We start from the raw sequence: 17,667 nt of genomic DNA, 5'->3' as shown, positions 1-17,667 counted from the left end.
TGTATTCCCAGGGTTGATAAGCATTCCACCCAAGTCAGAAACCCGGAAGTCATTCTAGGTTTGATCATAATAATGATAGAAACCAATCTGATCTAGTTTAAGCAGAAAGGAAGAGCTTATTATAAGGTCACTGTCTTATCCCATTGAACCTGAAAGCATGTAGTTTGACTGGACTATTTGTAAGGAACTAGAAATGGGAACTAGAAAACTGCACGAAGTAGGTTAGTATGGAAGTCAGTAAGGAAGTTCTGTTTCCCATGCCCTTTTTCCTTCTCTCTTGGGCTATATGTGGTATTGTCTTTTTTGTTTAGTTCTCCTATCCTCTCCCTTAATGACTTCTTGGATAAACTCAATAATGTTCTGCTATTTTTTTTGTGTGTGTTCTGCTATAAAAGTTTAGTTGAGCAAATGAAAAAGGACACAGAACAGTTCATACTGAGTGGTTCATACAAGATTTTCACTTTATATAATCTATTCTGTTAGAAGCCTGGATAGTGGTTACTCTGGAGGGAACTGGAGGAGTGACTGAGAGGGAACACAGGGACTGTCTTAGGACCTTGGTTATGTCTTGAAAAACACCATATTTTTTAAAAACATTTTTAAAAATTGATTTCAGAGAGGAAGGGAGAGGGAGAGAGAGATAGACACATCAATGATGAGAGAGAATCATTGATTGGCTGCCTCCTGCACATCCCCTACTGGGGATTGAGCCCGCAACCCAGGCATGTGCCTTGACTGGGAATCAGATGTGACCTCCTGATTCATGGGTTGACACTCAACCACCGAGCCACACTGGCCAGGCTAAAAATATTTTAAAATTGATTTTTAGAGAGAGAGGAAAGGAGAAGGAGAGGGAGAGGGAAACATGGATAAGAGAGTGAAGCATCGATTGGCTGCCTCCTGCATGCCCCTTACTGGGGATTGAGCCCACAACCCGGGCATGTGCCCTGACCAGAAATCAAACCAGCAACCTTTCAGTATACAGGACAACTCCCAACCAACTGAGCCACACCAGTCAGGGCTTTAAAAAAAAAAAGTCTTGTTATTGATTACATGAATATGTTTAAATTGTGGAAATGCATTGACTTATATTCTGAGGTATGTGGACTTTTCTGAAATGAGCAGGCTTCTTAAGTAAAAGTTAAAAAGACATTCTAATTTAAAAGTTAAATTTCATGGCCAGTTTAATTTATATTTTCTTCCCCTTGCAAGGTTTTGACAGGGGAGACTTGGAACAAGAAGGGGCATGATCTGCTTTTATTTTTTCTCTCTCCATTTCCTGGCTTCTTCTGTTTGGTATGTTATGATATGGAATAGGGAGATTGGAAAGGATATGACTTTCTCTTAATTGGTGCTGATCTAGTTCCCTATTGATTGTTGTTCCTTTTCTGGCTAAGACTAATTGCACATCCAGTGTAGCAGTCATCCAATCAAGTGCTGGCGCTCTCATGGAATGGACTTTTACTTTCTGTATTGCCTTCATGTAGGATTTTACTTTAGTTTGCTATCTTCCAAGGCTTTCTCATTTTCCTCTACCCAAATTTTCTTGCTGAGGGTGTTGCCTTTGTGAGTGGCCAGCCATTTTTGGTGGGTTACTAACATTAGTTTCCGAACCCTGCTTCCATCCATGCTTTCTCCCTGATGCATAGATTCTATTTCTTCATTGACACACCAAATAGTGGGAATATAGGCTGCTCCCTTGCTGCCTTCTCTTTTTGCATTAACTTCATCTTCCAATTCTCCTTTCTTGCTGCTCACATTGATTGTTTTAGTGGTACAGTGCCTAAATATCCTACTTGATCTTTTTGCTACCAATTAAATTTTTTTTTCTTCTCATCAACTTCACCCTTTTCTTTATGCTTGGGTATTTGTAAATTATATGATGTATAGTATTTTCCCATGTTTGTGAAATCACCGATCAAAGTATATGACCTAAGAGGGCCTTTAAAAAGTCTTTTCTCAAGGAGGTAGGCATTTTTTCATTTCCCCCTTATTTATTTATTTATTATTTTTAAAATCCTCGCTCGAAGATATGTTTTTATTGATTTTAGAGGGAGAGGGAGGGAGCGTGTGAGAGAGAGAGAGAAACAGAGAGAGAGCGAGAGAGAGAGAGAGAGAGAGAGAGAGAGAGAGAGAGAGAGAAACCTCGAGGGGCATCGAAACCACAACCTGGGTATGTGATGTGCCGTGACTGGGAATTAAACCCATGACTCTTTGATGCACAGATAACACTCCAACCAACTGAGTCACACCCACACTAGCTAGGGCTGCCTGTGACTTTTAGTATTGCCATGGTATGTGTTACTTGAGTCTTGTTTCAAAAGTCTGTTAATATAGATTTCAGTTATTTATCCTTAAGCTTCTCATTTTGTCTTAGTACTTTCAGTTTGATGTGCTACTTACCTTGTTTATTTTAGCTTCCATCATTGAAATATAAAAATATGCCTCATTTGTCTTATTTTGTTTCAAAATAGTTTCTCATTTAAGCTGTTAATTAGGTGGGGTTGCTCCAAAATGTTGAATCTTGATATGTTGGACACTACTAAATGAGGAGGAAGACGTATTGGGATGGAGTGGGATGGGCTAGGCCCGTGGTTGGCAAACTGAGGCTCGCGAGCCACATGCGGTTCTTTGGCCCTTTGAGTGTGGCTCTTTCACAAAATACCACGTGCGGGCGTGCGTACAGTGCGATTGAAATTTCGTGGCCCATGCGCAGAAGTCGGTTTTCCGCCTGGGTGAGTCTCTTTTGAAGAAGTACTGTTGATATTGGCTCTGTTGACTAATGAATTTGCCGACCACTGCTAGATTAACTAAAATAAAGGCAAAGAGGAGGCACTGTCAAGGTTTCATATTGTCTGTATTTTCTTCATAGTGTTTTATACTTTTTCACTGAAAGCATGTAGCTCTTATTATGGACATATAAAGAAAGCTCCAAGTTTTATTTTAGCATTAATTGAATGCTGGAGGTGTTTCTAACTTTGTATAACAGGTAAAGGAAGGTTTGGCATTCATGATTTTTTGAAAAAAGCTTTTCTTTACTGGATGGATAGAGGAAGAATGTGAAAAAAAAGGAGAAAAGTAGCCGAAACCGGTTTGGCTCAGTGGATAGAGCGTCGGCCTGCGGACTGAAAGGTCCCAGGTTCGATTCTGGTCAAGGGCATGTACCTGGGTTGCGGGCACATCCCCAGTAGGAGATGTGCAGGAGGCAGCTGATCGATGTTTCTCTCTCATCGATGTTTCTAACTCTCTATCTCTCTCCCTTCCTCTCTGTAAAAAATCAATAAAATATATTTAAAAAAAAAAAAAGGAGAAAAGTAAATAAACATAGTGTGTACTAATTATAAATAATACATCTTATCAAAATGTCTTATCATCTTGTGAATTTCCTCCTCTTTTTTGTTTGGCATTTTATGATCAATATCCCACATCCTTCATAGCATATTCAAATAGCTTTTAGTAAAAAATATGTTTCTGACTTTATGTATTGAACAGGAAATAGAAAATGTTGGCACTTTTTAATTGTAATAATGAATACTGTAAAGATGTTTAATATAAAGTTCTTAGATACTTTCAGAAAAGACATTAAAGAATTATGTTTTACTTTTTTCTCTGAAGGATGTTATACCTGGACTTAGTCCCTTGCTCTTCAGGAAGCTCAGTAATCCTGACATATTTTCATCCACTGGAAAAGCTAAACTTCAACGACAGCTTAGTCAGGATGACTCTAAGTTACGGAGAGGAAGCCTGGCCAATTCTTTGTCAGGTAAGTATCTGTTTTGTTTTTTTAAGAAATGTGAGACTGTGTTGTCAATATTTAAAGGTATACCAACTGAATTGGCATCTTGACAGCTTCTTCTCTGGTGGTAGTTTTGTATAGAACACTTATGGCTAACTCTCCTTACTAACTTCCTCTTGGTATCTCTGAACACTAACCTCCTGAACCTGCTAATACTTCTTGGTTGATCACTATCACTGATTATTTCCTTTTAATCTGATTATTGCTCTCTACTTACTTCTGTGGACTTCACATCCTCTGCTTCTTTTGATTTTTCTTCCCCCTCCCCTATTTTGAAAACCCATTTAGTGCCCATAGTGTCTTCACACCTTTTCCATTGAAGTTAAAAAATTCAAGGGGAAAAAATTATGCAAGGAAGTCATGTTCCAAATATGAAGCAATTAAAATGTGGCATAATTTTAAGCAATCAATAGAGTGTGATAAAAAGAGAATCCATGTGACTCCTGCTAAAATATTAGATCATTAGAGAAGTAAATATAATCCTGCCATACTCCTTGGCCTAAGAGTAAACAGTTTTCAACTTCTTTTTATTTTTGTCCCTTTTTAGGGCTATTCCCTTAGTTTTATCTTCTCACTCATCTATTGACATTTTTATTTTGTCACACATGTATTTGATCATAAAGAGCTGTTTCTTATTTAATTTTTTGTAGCATTCTCTCTCTCTCTTTTTTAAATTGTCCTCTCTTTTTTAATATATTCATTGATTTCAGAGAGGAAGGAAGAGAGAGAGAGAGAGATAGAAACATCAATGATGAAAGAGAATCATTGATCGGCTGCCTCTTGCACGCCCCACACTGGGGATTGAGTCTGCAACCTGGGCATGTGCCCCAATTCGGTGGGAATTGAACTGTGACCTTCTGGTTCTCATAGGTCAGGGGTCCTCAAACTTTTTAAACAGGGGGCCAGTTCACTGTCCTTCAGACCGTTGGAGGGCTGGACTATAGTTTAAAAAAAAACTATGAACAAATTCCTATGCACACTGCACATATCTTATTTTGAAGTAAAAACACAAAGCGGGAACAAATACAATATTTGTATTTGCATGTGGCCCGCGGGCCGTATTTTGAGGACCCCTGTCATAGGTCAACACTCAATCACTGAGCCATGCTGGCCAGGCATTCTGCTCTTCTTTTAAGGATGTGTTTATCTTCTAATTCTCTGTGAGTAAATAGATTTTTTATTTTTGGATTAAAACTTTTTCTTTTATATATATTTTATTGATTTTTTACAGAGAGGAAGGGAGAGGAATAGAGAGTTAGAAACATCGATGAGAGAAATATCGATCAGCTGCACACCTCCTACTGGGGATGTGCCCACAATCAAGGTACATGCCCTTGACGGGAATCGAACCTTGGACCTTTCAGTCCGCAGACCGACACTCTATCCACTGAGCCAAACCAGCCAGGGCTGGATTAAAACTTTTTTTAAAAAAGTTTTCTTTTGTTTATGAATCAACTCTTTTTCTTTTCTTTTTCTTTTTTCTTTTTTTTAAACTCCTCACCCAAGGATATTTTTCCACTGATTTTCAGAGAGAGAGAGTGGAAGACAGAGAGGGAAAGACAGAAATATTGATGTGAGAGAAACACATCGATTGGTTGCTTTCTGCATGAGTCCTGATCGAGGTATGAACCCTTGACTGGAATCAAACCCGGGACCCTTTGGCCTGCAGGCCGATACTCTATCCACTGAGTCAAACTGACTAGGGCTCACCTCTTTTTCTTTCGACTCCTAACTACTAGAATCCATTGCTTTGCTCTGTGATGCTATATCCCTTCTATCCTGTGAGATAGTGGCCTGGCTACTGGGTGGTACAATGTAGGACTGTGATTGTGTTTGAATGTTCTACCTATAGATTTTCAGTTAATCTGATTTCAACCTTATGTCTTACTTTATGTCCTTTTAGGTATTTTGCATTTCTGAGCACTGAACTTATCTAAGATTTTACAGGGCAGCTTGATACCCCATTTAACTGCAACCTCCTATATGTTTATTATACCTGTGCCTTTTTTGCCCAGTTCTATTGATTACGATTCACCTATTCTCTTTAGATTTTCCCAACAGTAATTTGTTCATTCCTTATAATTTGTTTCTCTCTCTCTCATACCCTCCTTCCCTCCTTTTCTCTATCTTACTCCCCTTTATTTATTTCTAATTTTAATAGAGTTTCCTGGGGGACAAAAGATAAAAGTATATACTCAGTCATCCATCTTTAACTGGGAATATTTTGTATAATGGCCTCTTGAATCATTGTAAGAATATTAATTGGAATTATTTTTTTTCCTGAATTATTTATTTACTAAAGAGCTAGATGCTTCATTTGAACATATTGTTGCTTCTGTTTTATGTTGTTTGTTTTCCTCAAATTATTGTCAATTCTTGGTACACTTCAAGCCCTGACTATATATGTCCAAATGGGTATCTTCTGCAGTTGTGTAAGCCTCTTTCCCCAGCAGGCCCTTATTTTGAAGAGAGATAGAAATATGATACTAGCCTTTGTATGTTGATAGGTAAGTTAACAAACTAGTTTTCCTTTGGAATATATAGATGAGGAGTAGGCAGATCATCTGGAGAACTTGGCAACATTTGCAGACAGAAGGCAGGCAGGCTCTTCTCTGGGCTTATGCAAGTTTTGAGTAGATCACCACTATTATTTTTGTGTGTGTGGAGGGCTTTATGGAAAAAGCTCCCCTCCCGCATTTATGCATTTATTTTCTTCTCTTGCCTAATTGCCTTTGAACAAAGCTCTTTTTTTTTTTTTCAATAGGGACACTTCTAGAGTTTCCTTATTAAACATCACACAGGCTTTTGGAGTAAGACATGTTTTATCAGGTTAGGAATCTTGACTCTCAGCGATTTTAGCAAGTGCCATTTTAGCATTATGGGGATGTTATGTAATTTTTTAAGATTAATTATAAATATTTTCAGTATATTCTTACACATTAAGTGCCCAGCCTGTTTTGTCTTCCAGATGGAAAGTATAGTGTCAGTCACCAGTGACTTACTGGGCACTTAACGTGCTAAATAATGTAGGAATTACTTTTCTGTTGTATTATTATACAACTAGAGGCCCAGTGTACGAAATTCGTGCACGGGGGTGTGGGGGTGTTCCTCAACCCGGCCTGCACCCTCTCTAATCTGGGACCCTTCTGGGAATGTCTGACTGCCGGTTTAGGCCCGATCCCGAAACCCGCAGTAGGACATCCCTCTCACAATCCAGAACTGCTAGCTCCTAACTACTCGCCTGCCTGCCTGCCTGATTGCCCCCTAACCACTCCATGCCGGCCTGATTGCCCCCAACTGCCCTTCCCTGCTGGCTTGATCGTCCACAACTGCTTTCCCCAGCTGGCCTGATGGCCCCCAACTACCCTCCCCTGCTGGCCTGATCACCCACAACTGCCCTCTCCTGCCGGCCTGACCACCCACAACTGCCTTCCCCTGCCGGCCTGATCACCCACAACTGCCCTCCCCTGCCGGCCTGATCACCCACAACTGCCCTCCCCTGCCGGCCTGATCACCCACAACTGCCCTCCCCTGCCGGCCTGATCACCCACAACTGCCCTCCCCTGCCGGCCTGATCACCCACAACTGCCCTCTCTTTTGTGACCCGCCTCCTCCATGCGAGGCTGTGGAGACACCGGGACCGGCCTCCTCCACGTCACGCACAGCCATGGGACCCCCAGGCCTCAGTGCACAGAGCGGCCACTGGGCCCCGCCTTCACTGTGCGTGCGGCTATCTTGTGGTGACCATCTTGTGATTACGTCACGCGAGGGTGTGACGCCACCTAGGCTTTTATTATATACGACTAGAGGCCCGGTGCATGAAATTCGTGCATGGCGAGGGTGTCCCCTTAGCCCAGCCTGCACCCTCTCCAATCTGAGACCCCTCAGGGGATGTCTGACTGCCGGTTTAGACCCGATTCCTATCGGGCCCAAACTGGCAGTTGGACATCCCTCTCACAATCCTGGACAGCTGGCTCCTAATCGCTCACCTGCCTGTCTGCCTGGTCGCCTCTAACTGCCCCCCCCTCCACTGGCCTGATCTCCCCTCACTGCCTCTGTGTGCAGGCCTGATTGCCCCTAACTGTGCCCCCCCCACCCCCCCCGCTGGCCTGGTTGCCCCCAACTGCCTCCCCTGCTGGCCTGGTCGCCCCCAACTGCCCCCTCCCTGCCAGCCTGGTTGCTCCTAACTGCCCCACCCCCCACCAGCCTGGTCCACTCCCCCCACCCCCCATTGGCCTGGTTGCACCAGCAGCCTGCTGTTCAGTCATTTGGTTGTTCCTCACTAACCCCCCAGCCGGCCTGGTTACCCCACGCAGACTGCTGTTCAGTTGTTTGGTTGTCCTTCACTAACTGCCCTGCTGGCCTGGTTGCCCCAAGCAGCCTGCTTGTTTAGTCGTTTGGTTGTTCCTCACTAACCCCCCTGCCAGCCTGGTTGCCCCATGCAGCCTGCTTGGTCAGTTCTTTGGTCGTCCCTCACTAACCCTCCTGCCGGCCTGGTCGTAGGCAGCCATCTTGTGAGGGCATGAGGGTTAATTTGCATATTACCTCTTTATTATAATGGATGGTTTGTTTATAATGTATATCTACTAAAGTTTTTATCTCCTAATTTAGCAGGTATATGGCAGTATATACATGATACTAAAAAGGGAACCCAACTTCACTACCATCCTCTAAAAAATTAAGTTCTTGAGGAACATTTATTTATTTATTCATTTATTTATTTATTTGAAGTTTTCTTCTTTATATTTCTATTACACAGTAATGAAAATATATGAAGATTAAACCATAGTAGTACCTTTTATCACCCCAACTTCACATTCATCAGAGCTTTCTTTACTTAGCTCCTCACTGCTTTCTCCATCACTATCTCTGCTGCTGTCTTCTTTACTACCTTGATCATGTTCCTGAAGATTTTGAGCTTTCTCCATCAGCAACATTTCTTTAATAAGTGAGGAAAACTCCTTGGCTTCAGGATTTTCTGGTACATAGACTAGGATCATCTGACATAATTATTTAGCCTAATGATAGTCTTGGGCCATTTCTGCTTTCAGGAACCTGGGTTCCGGCAGAGGGAAGACAGAGTCGACTAGAGTTGTGGGAGGAGAGACTGGGGTTTGTGGCTCTGGGGAGAGAGCTGAAGGGATAGCCGCCAGGATCCTTGTGCTGAGTTCCTCTTCCATACTGCAGATACCGTCTTTCTGCAAGGAATTTTTAAATGACTTGAAATTCTTATTTTGATCCTTATTGAACCCACAGTTTAGTAGGGCATTAAAGAGTTTTAATAGGATGTGATAAACCCTATCATAAGGTAAGACTAGGTGTGGGGATGTGTGACTCGTTCATGCCCTCCAGAGGAACATTTAAAAAAACCTGACACTCATGGGTATATGGCTCAAAGATGGTATGTATGAGAGGAAGAATGAAGTAGATGGAGACTCCTTTTAAAGGCTAAAGAGTATGTCTGTATATGTTCTGTGCATGTAAAGAGCAAAAAGAATCCTCGAGCTGCAACAAGAGTGGCTAAGATGCTGATGGCCTGAAATAAAGTATTTGGCATTTGTAATAGGTGTAAAAGACACTAGAAGTAAAAAGACAGACATTTTGCTAGTCCCTGAGTGATGTTTGTCTAAATGAGGTTGATAACTGAAGAAGACAAGTAGATATTTATGAGAATTAGTTGGAAAGACTTGGGGGTACTATACACGAAAGCCCTAAACTAGCCACTAGCTTTGAAGACAGATTCATTGAACACTACAGTAGTTCCTGGACCCATTAACTGTGTGACCTTGAGCAAATAACAGCATGTACCTTGTTGGGCTGTTCTCAGTAGTCTATGTTGCTGCATGTTCTGCAGTAAATTTACATAAATATCCAGGTTGTTTACCTTTATGTGAATTACAAGGCACTGAGCCTCCTTTTAAGTCACCCTTTGAGGGAGAGGCTATAGGAAAAAGGAAAAGTCCTTAATCATTACTTCTGTTTCCCTCCCTCCAAACCCACTTACATATATTCCATTATATTTCAACATACATTTAAAAATTATTTAAAATATATACAAACTTTTATTTTAAAAAATGGCATCATATGCTACATACTTTCTGCATTTTTCATTCAGCAGGAACTGTTATCATTTTTCTCTTGATTAAATGTTGAGCTGCCTCATTTTTACTGGGTTTAGTATATTAATATGTGGAAATATTATAATTTCTTTAATGTGTAATGAACACTTATTTCTAATTTTATTTTGGTGAGAATTGCTAAGAACATCCTGGTCTACATTTTTTTTCTTTATACTACATTTCTACAAGTGGAATGCTGGGTCCAAACATACTCAAATCAACATTTTTTTTTTTTTAAATATATTTTATTGATTTTTTACAGAGAGGAAGGGAGAGAGATAGACAGTTAGAAACATCGATGAGAGAGAAACATCCATCAGCTGCCTCCTGCACACCTCCCACTGGGGATGTGCCTGCAACCGAGGTACATGCCCTTGACCGGAATCGAACCCGGGACCTTTCAGTCCGCAGGCCAACGCTCTATCCACTGAGCCAAACCGGTTTCGGCTCAAATCAACATTTTTATAAGTTTTGCTAAATTGCTCTCTAAATAACTTGTCACATTTTGTTTGCAGTAAAAGAGTATGTAGTAGAACAACCAAAATCAAACCTTCTTTTGCTTATATCTTTATTATAGTGGTTATTCCCATTACGAATAGGATTTTGCCAGGAAGAGGAAGTATTTTCAAGTGAATTGGGTGATCAAGATAAAGCCAGGTGAAAGTGCAGGGCATAAATTGAAGGTTAGTGAGTGAATAGGTATGGAACACCTGAAGGAGATAAGGCCAGGAAAATAATCTGGATTTATGTAGGATCCTTTTAGTATTTTAAAAGTTTGGCTTAATTCTTTAAACAGTAGGCAGTCTTTAGACATTTTTAAGGAAGGGAATGATAGGACCACATTTGTTTTCGTTAGATCACTACCAGCAATTTGAAGAATGGTGTGGAGGAAGGGATTGAAATGAGACTTGTATCTCAATTAGAAAATCATCGCAGTTCTAGATACTCAAGTCTTTATTAAGTGACTTTCTTGTAGTCTTTCAATAGGATTAAGGTAGTCAGTCCTGCCTGAACACATGGAACCTTGAAAGAGCAGTATAGATTCAGTGTTTGTCTTCTGGAAACCTAAGGGCCAAACTAGAAGACTGTCATGTTGCATTGAGTTGGTGAAAAACTAAATAGAATGGAAGAGACTTGAAAACTCCTAGCCTGCAAGGTCAGGTCTCAGGGTGGAGGGTAGGAGGTGGCATGGTGGTAGATATTACAGAGAATTTTAAATAGTTTAGTTAGTATTCCATTTGGAATTCTCACCACCACCAAGACAGTTGGAATTTTTAAAGGTCTACATTTAAAAATTCCAACTGTCTTGGTGGTGGTGAGAATTCCAAATGGAATACTAACTAAACTGATTCTGAAATAGATATGGAGGAACTTGACTTTGTTTTGGATCAATACACTTTTATCCAGTTGATATCATTGTATTTTTCATTAATTAATTAAAATAATTACAGGTGTATTTTCTAAACCTTTTATTTGAAGGTAAGCAGCTGCTCCCCTTGTCCAGCAGTGTACATAGCAGTGTGGGACAGGCAACTTGGCAGTCTTCAGGAGAAGCATCAAACCTTGTTCGAATGAGGAATCAGTCCCTTGGACAGTCTGCACCTTCTCTTACCGCTGGCTTGGTGAGTGTTAATAAAGCTAGTCCCTTGCTTTATGAGTAAATCATTGATTGTCATTTGTCATTACCACATCTATTACTTCCCCTTTTAGGATTTGGGTAGTTTAATTTCTCAAAGTATAGAAAATTAATGGAATTTAATTGAATATATTCTGACCTCTTATCCTGTCACTGACACTAATTATCTACTGAGAGTTACGAAAAAATTCAGTATGAAGTGAGGGGTCCCAGCCCCACACTAGGGTTCCCAGCCCAGGTTTCCAGGGCCAGGAAGAGAAGTCTCCATAACTTCTGGCTGTAAAGGCTAGCAGGGATGGCTGCTGAGGGCTCCTGGAGTCCCAGGTGTTCCTCTCAAAGGGTTTGTACATGGACTGACTTGGACTCACTCTCTCTGAGGTCCAGTGCTGGGGCAGTAGTTCAAAAGACACCGGAGACATATGGGAGGAACTGAATTGTCTGGCATCAGGTCAAGAGCTGGAGGGGCAGTTTTCTCCCAGACAGAAGTGCTGGCAGAGACCATTGTTCCTTTTCTGAGACCTCCCCCGACAGAGCCAGCAGGCAGGAGCCATATCAGACTCTCCATTAGCCTGGCTATCATGGTTTGTCCCACTCTGGTGATTCCCAGAGCCCCCACCTAATCCCACTTTTGGACCCACCCAAGCTGTTTCCAGTGGCTTTTCCATACGAACAACCTGCCTTGGCTCATGCTTCACACTTACCTAAATTTCTCTAGCAAGCAGCATATGGCTTCACTGTGCCTGATATCTTTCTCTAAGTGACCCCAGGCCCAACATTAGCTGCAGCTCGCCTTGGTTTGTAGTTTGGCCTCTCCTGGGCACCTCCAAGCCTAGCACAAATAGCAGCTATATGCAGATCGTTTTGTAGCTCATGCCAGGTGGCCTTAGGTAGAACATAGGTGGTGGCTGAAACCTGGCCTGCACCACCAGGAGGCCCCAGAACCAGTGCATCAGGTGGACAGCTTCATATCACATAGAAGCACCCCCAACCACCTCCACAAACAACACTCAAGGGAGAAACTCGGTGGGCTCTGGAGCCCCCTGAAGTAAGCCCTGCTCCATGGACTGGGCCCCCGCATAGCTGATCCTCCACAGTGGTTGCAGTCAGTCCTTATAGCCCATCAGCCTGGGGGTAAATTCCTCCCATTGATGTGTCAACAGCAATCAAGGGCCAACTACAACAGAAGGGTATACACAGCCCACACATTGGGGGTAGGGGACACACACACTTGGAGGGCTCAGCTCAGGTGAACTGGGAGGCCATGCCCCTGGACCTACAGGATACTTAATGCATTAGGCCACTCTACCAGGTCCGGGAGACGTAGTAGCTCAACCTAATACATACAAACAAACACAGGAGGCTACCAAAATGAGGAGACAAACAAACATTTCTCAAAGGGAAGAAGAGAACAAAACTCCAAAAAAAAAAGAAGTGAACAAAACTCTGGAAAAAAAGAACTAAACAAAATGGAGACAATCTACTAGATGCAAAGTTTAAGACACTGGTTATAAGCATGCTCAATGACTTAGGGAAAGAGTAGATGAACTTAGTGAGATCTTCAACAAGAGATAGGAAACATAAAACAGAATTAGAAAATAAAAAAGAACCAGTCAGAAATGAAGAATACATTGGAGTAGGTGAAGCAAAGGATCAAATCAGATATTTGGAAGATAAGGAAGCAGAAAATATCCAATCAGAACAAAAAATCCAAAAAAAATGAGGATAGTATAAGGAGCCCTGGGACCTCAAGTATGCCAACATTTGCATCATGGGGATGCTGGTAGAAGAGAGAAAGAAGAAATTGAAAACCTATTTGAGAAAGTAATGACAGAAAACTTTCTTAACCTAGGGAAGGAAATAGGCATACAAGTTCAGGAAGCACAGAGTCCTAAGCAAGATGAACCCAAAGAGGCCCATACCAAGACACATCATAATTAAAATGGCAAAGGTTAAACACAAAGAATCTTAAAAGCATCAAGAGAAAAGCAGTTGGTTATCTAGAAGGGAGCTCCCATAAAACTGTCAGCTGATTTCTCAACAGAAACTTTGCAGGTCAGAAGGGATTGGCAAGAAATATTCAGTGATGAAAAGCAAGGACCTGCAACCAAGATTACCCAATAAAGCTATCATTTAGAATTGAAGGACATGAGCTTCCTAGATAAGAAAAAGCTAAAGGAGTACATTACCACCAAACCAATATTACATGAAATATTAAAGGGCCTTCTTTAAGAAGAAGGAAAAAAAGAAAAAATACTAACAATAAAATGGCAATAAATACATATCTATCAACAATTGAATGAACAAAATAAACTGACAAGCAAAACAGAAACAGATTCATGGATACAGAAAATATTTTGGCCTGGCCAGTGTGGGTCAGTGGTTGAGCATTGACCCATGAACCAGGAGATCATGGTTTAATTTCTGGTCAGGGCACCTGCCTGGGTTGTGGGCTTGATCCCCAGTAGGGGGCATGCAGGAGGCAGCTGATTGATGATTCTTTCTCATTGATGTTTTTATCTCCTCCCCCCGCCCTTCTCTGAAATTAATGAAAACATATTAAAGGAAAAGAAAATACTTTGACAGTTGCCAGATGGGAGGAGTGTTGGCAGGGATGGGTGAAAAGGTAAAGGGACTAAGAAGTACAAATTGGTAGTTACAGACTAATCGTAGTTACAATTGTAGTACAGTATAGAGAATATAGTCAACAATATTATAATAACTATGTATGGTGTCAGATCATTATGAGATTTATTGGGATGATCACTTAGTAAGTTATATAATGTCTAATCATTGGGTTGTACACCTGAAACTAATATAATATTGTATGTCAACTATAATTGAAAAATAAAAAATATTTAAAGTAAAACAAATAATTATGTTGTTTGTCCTTTTGTTGTTAAGTTGTAAGAGTTATTTATTCTTTTTTTTTTTTTTTTTTTTTTTTAGAGAAAGGGAGGGACCCATTTATTAACAGTAGTGACTAGTGGACTCCGGGAAATAATTTCCAGATCAGAGTCAAGTTATTTATTCTTGATACTAGGCCAGCCGTGGGCAAACTACAGTCCGCGGGCCAGATCCTGCCCGTTTGAAATGAATAAAACTAAAAAAAAAGAACGTACCCTTTTACGTAATGATGTTTACTTTGAATTTATATTAGTTCACACAAACACTCCATCCATGCTTTTGTTCCGGCCCTCCGGTCCAGTTTAAGAACCCATTGTGGCCCTCGAGTCAAAAAGTTTGCCCACCCCTGTACTAGGCCCTTATCAGATCTATGATTTGCAGTTATTTTTCATTCTGTATATCTTTTCACTTTTGTTATAATGTCCTTTGATTCAGAAAATTTTTGAAGTCAAATTTATCTATTTTTTCTTTTTGTTGCTTGTGCTTTTGGTTTCATATCTAAGAATTCATTGCCAAATAACAGGTCAGGAAGATTTACCCCTATGCTATCTATTATGAGTTTTATGGTTTTAGTTCATTCATTTACTTCACTGATCCATTTAAAATGAACTTTTGTATAAAGTATGAAGTAGGGGGGTGTCCAAATTAATTCTTTTGTATGTTGTTATCCATTTGTTAGATATTCTTAGAAACAGACATCTGGAGTAAAGGAGATCAGTTTTAGAACTATAGATAGGTATTTGGAAGCTGTGAATTAAGTCATCATGGAAGAAAATGCAGAGAATGAAAAGGAATGTAGGGAAACATGAACAATTTATATGTGAAAGGGAAAATAGTATAAGACAGTGAAGTATTCAACTTAGTAAGAATTTTAGGAGTTTAGATTAAGTGCACTCACTGCCTATTAACTTGAGAATTGCTGTACTTTACATTTTCTTTTTCATAAGAGGAACATGTTTCTAATGCCACCTAGTGTCTTTTCAAAGGTATGAGAGTAATATTTCATAAGAGACTTTAAAATAAAAAGTTGGGAGAGTTTCATGAGATTGAACAGACTATTAGTAGCCTAGTTGCTTAGTCTCAAGAGATTTCTTAAGAAAGAAGCAACCCTAATCAGTTTGGCTCAGTGGATAGAGCATCGGCCTGAGGACTGAAAGGTCCCAGGTTCGATTCAAAAAAGAGAGAGCGAGCCCTAACCGGTTTGGCTCAGTGGATAGAGCGTCGGCCTGCGGACTCAAGGGTCCCAGGTTCGATTCTGGTCGGGGGCATGTACCTTGGTTGCGGGCACATCCCCAGTGGGGGGCGTGCAGGAGGCAGCTGATGGATGTTTCTCTCTCATCGATGTCTCTAGCTCTCTGTCCCTCTCCCTTCCTCTCTGTGAAGAATCAATAAAATATATTTTTTTTAAAAAAAAAAAAGGAGAGAGAGAGAGAGAAGCAAAAGAACAGACTAATTATTTTGCCTGAACAGATTGGAGCTGAATTTTAGATTGTTAAACATTTATCTTCTGTGATAATTTGTAAAGAATCTAAGGTGTACTGCCTTAAAAATAGTGGCTTTGGTATTTTAAAAAGGCACTTAAAATTATTTTTTAAAAGGTAAATCAGTTTACTGGGACTGTTGACATACATCTTATTGAATTTATTTAGGGTTAGAATACATGACAGAAATTTTACTCAAGCTTTGCACTAAGTTTTATATGTATAAAAATGGTATTATTAAATCACTAATTAAAATGTATAACTGTAGGTTTCGTTCTGTTTTTTAAATTTTGTACAGAAAGTCTTAATTGAACCACTAATGTCATGTATTGCTATACATAGGTTTATTTAACAATATTGAGGAAAGATTGAAAAGTACTGATTTTGGTAGATTCTGTCATGAAACAGTCAAATTATTAGAGATACTTGAGTTGGGATAGAAAACTAATATTTACTGGACCCTACACCTAAGTTCTTTTGCATACATATCTTCCTTATTTTCTCAGGAACTTTTTGAGGTAGATGTAATTATCTTATTTTATAGGTGAGGAAATTTCAGGCTTGCAGGAATTTGTTCATTTGTTTGTACAGCTTGCAAATATTTTTGAAGTACCCCCTATATATCACCATTGTACTAGGTGCCTGGAATACAATAGTGAACAAAGCAAAGTTAAATACTTTGCTGTAAGTGAATGTTAGAGCAGGAATTCAAAACCAGGCAGGTCTGATTTTTTTTTTAAATCCTCACACGAAGATATTTTTCCATTGATTTTTAGAGAGAGTGGAAGCGAGGGAGAAAGACAGAGAAATATTGATGTGAGAGAAACACATCGATTGGTTGCCTACTGCCCACACCCTGACCAGGGCCCCGGGCTGGGGAGGAGCCTGCAATCGAGATATGTGCTCTTGACCAGAATCGAACCCAGGACCCTTCAATCTGTAGGCTGATGCTCTATCCACTGAGCTAAACCTGCTTAGCGCAGGTAGGTCTGACTCTGAAGTCTTTTAAGAGTTGTACATAAGTGGAGAGAAAAGTCTTTGGCAGGTTGGATTATTTGAATTGCAATTTTTGGTTGGATTTATTGATAATTTTCTCAACTATTTAGATATTGAAGATTTTTATTGGGATTATATGTAGGGAGAGGTTTACTTGGTCCTATCTTTCTTTCCTTTCTGTCTACATTTTTTATTGTAGATAGTGTTACAGATCTCTCCCATTTTCACCCCATTCCCCCCTCCTCCCAGTCCCTACCCACCCACCCAGCTCTTCACTACTCTATTGTCCATGTTCATGGGCTATGCATACTAGTATATAAGTTACGTAATTCTTATTACATAAAAATTTCTCTGCGAGTTGAAAGGAATTTCTGTTCTGCAGAGTATGCAAATAAAAATGAAAATACATTTAATTTTATTCCACATATTAGTCAGGTTCCTGGAAGGAAACAGAACAGACAAATTGTGAGCTTATAATAAACGGATATGAGTAGAGTATAGTGAAATGACAATATACACATAGTACCTTCTGCTTAATAGTAAACTGTTGCTATTACCTAGCATTGGAGAAAGGATGAGGGGAGGAAGTGATGCTTGGAATTTGGGAGACAGAGGTGGCTGTGTGTAGAAGACAACCTGACAATTGATATGACTTGTAGTAGTGGGATGCAGCCAGCCTAACATGACCCAGCAGGGACCAACAAAGGAGAATAAATTGTTCCTGACACTCTCCTT

At 40.3% G+C, this 17,667-nt stretch overlaps 1 protein-coding gene across 6 annotated transcripts in view; it reads left to right on the top strand.

The window, feature by feature from the left end:
• Window positions 1-17,667, top strand: part of MAST2 (microtubule associated serine/threonine kinase 2) — a 160,836-nt gene that overhangs the window by 20,016 nt on the left and 123,153 nt on the right. For all 6 annotated transcript variants that reach the window (XM_036347546.1, XM_036347543.1, XM_036347548.1 and 3 more), the window contains exons 2-3: window positions 3,616-3,763; window positions 11,395-11,537. In XM_036347546.1, the coding sequence (XP_036203439.1) occupies window positions 3,616-3,763; window positions 11,395-11,537 (291 nt within the window). The remainder of the gene's footprint in view (window positions 1-3,615; window positions 3,764-11,394; window positions 11,538-17,667) is intronic.

Source organism: Myotis myotis, unplaced genomic scaffold (assembly GCF_014108235.1).
Source record: "Myotis myotis isolate mMyoMyo1 unplaced genomic scaffold, mMyoMyo1.p scaffold_m19_p_2, whole genome shotgun sequence".
NCBI lineage: Eukaryota > Metazoa > Chordata > Mammalia > Chiroptera > Vespertilionidae > Myotis > Myotis myotis.
Note: the sequence above shows the minus strand (reverse complement) of the source record. Positions and strands in the feature narration are given on the sequence as shown.